The 913-nt window shown below is 34.7% G+C and overlaps 1 protein-coding gene across 1 annotated transcript in view; it reads right to left on the bottom strand.

Moving 5' to 3' along the window:
* Positions 1–6: 6 nt before the first annotated feature.
* Positions 7–913, bottom strand: part of LOC119586820 — a 10955-nt gene continuing 10048 nt past the window's right edge. The window contains exon 4 of the mRNA XM_037935546.1: positions 7–885. Coding sequence (XP_037791474.1) covers positions 757–885 — 129 coding nt within the window. The 3' untranslated portion in view covers positions 7–756. The remainder of the gene's footprint in view (positions 886–913) is intronic.

Below are 913 nucleotides of genomic sequence, written 5' to 3'. Positions count from 1 at the left end.
AAAACAAAAATCCAGGAAACAGAATATAACAAAAGACGACAAAAGAGTGACATTGGAATAAAGGAGTGGGAGGAGGGGAAATATACTGGGTCAGCTTATGGCTGGAGAAGCAAACACAAGCCACCTCCCAAGCCTAGAAATATGTGAAATAAACTCTAAATTTTAAAATACTGGCCTTGAAATAGATCTTTAAAAAATACAAAGCTATGGTAACTGAACTGAACAACTTAAAAAAAAACAAGAGATAAAGAAAATGAACCCTGTGAGTAAAGAAAAGATCAACATGCCTAATAATCACAGTGAAATATGCATAATTGAGAAGACTTGAAAGATGAATTTTTTCCAAATACATATTTGGAAAAAGACTTTATGAAGAAAAGGTGAAGGTATACATCAGTATGATTCAGTATGTAAGTGAAATTAAGATGCTCAAAGATGAAATTTCAGCAATATAACAGGGTTTTAAATAAAAGAAGTATTTTAACATTTACCTGTTTCATGTTATAAACAAATAATAAATGTTTGAAAATATGGGGGGAAAAAACAAAGCACTCTAAGAAACAGATAATGAACAGGATAAAAACAGAAAACAGGATAAAATCAACCTCAGTCCTGAGTGTGACAGACAGTCTGAGCATGGCATATGGGGTCATCAGATAAGTTAGTGACATATTTTGCTTGGCCAGCATATGGAAACAAAGTGTGTGAAAGGTGATTTTTGCAACACATTGGGTGGTCAGGGAAATATCGCAACAACTACACAATCTCCAAATTCAGTTGAAACTCGAAGAACCGTCTGACCACCTCAATAATCCGCCTTTTGACAGACCACACTTCTATGCAGTTGGGGCTAATCTCCATGAAACCCACATCTTTCACTGCTTCCTTGGGGATAAAAAGATGAAATATGTAA

Source organism: Penaeus monodon, chromosome 22 (genome assembly GCF_015228065.2).
Source record: "Penaeus monodon isolate SGIC_2016 chromosome 22, NSTDA_Pmon_1, whole genome shotgun sequence".
Lineage (NCBI taxonomy): Eukaryota > Metazoa > Arthropoda > Malacostraca > Decapoda > Penaeidae > Penaeus > Penaeus monodon.
Note: the sequence above shows the minus strand (reverse complement) of the source record. Positions and strands in the feature narration are given on the sequence as shown.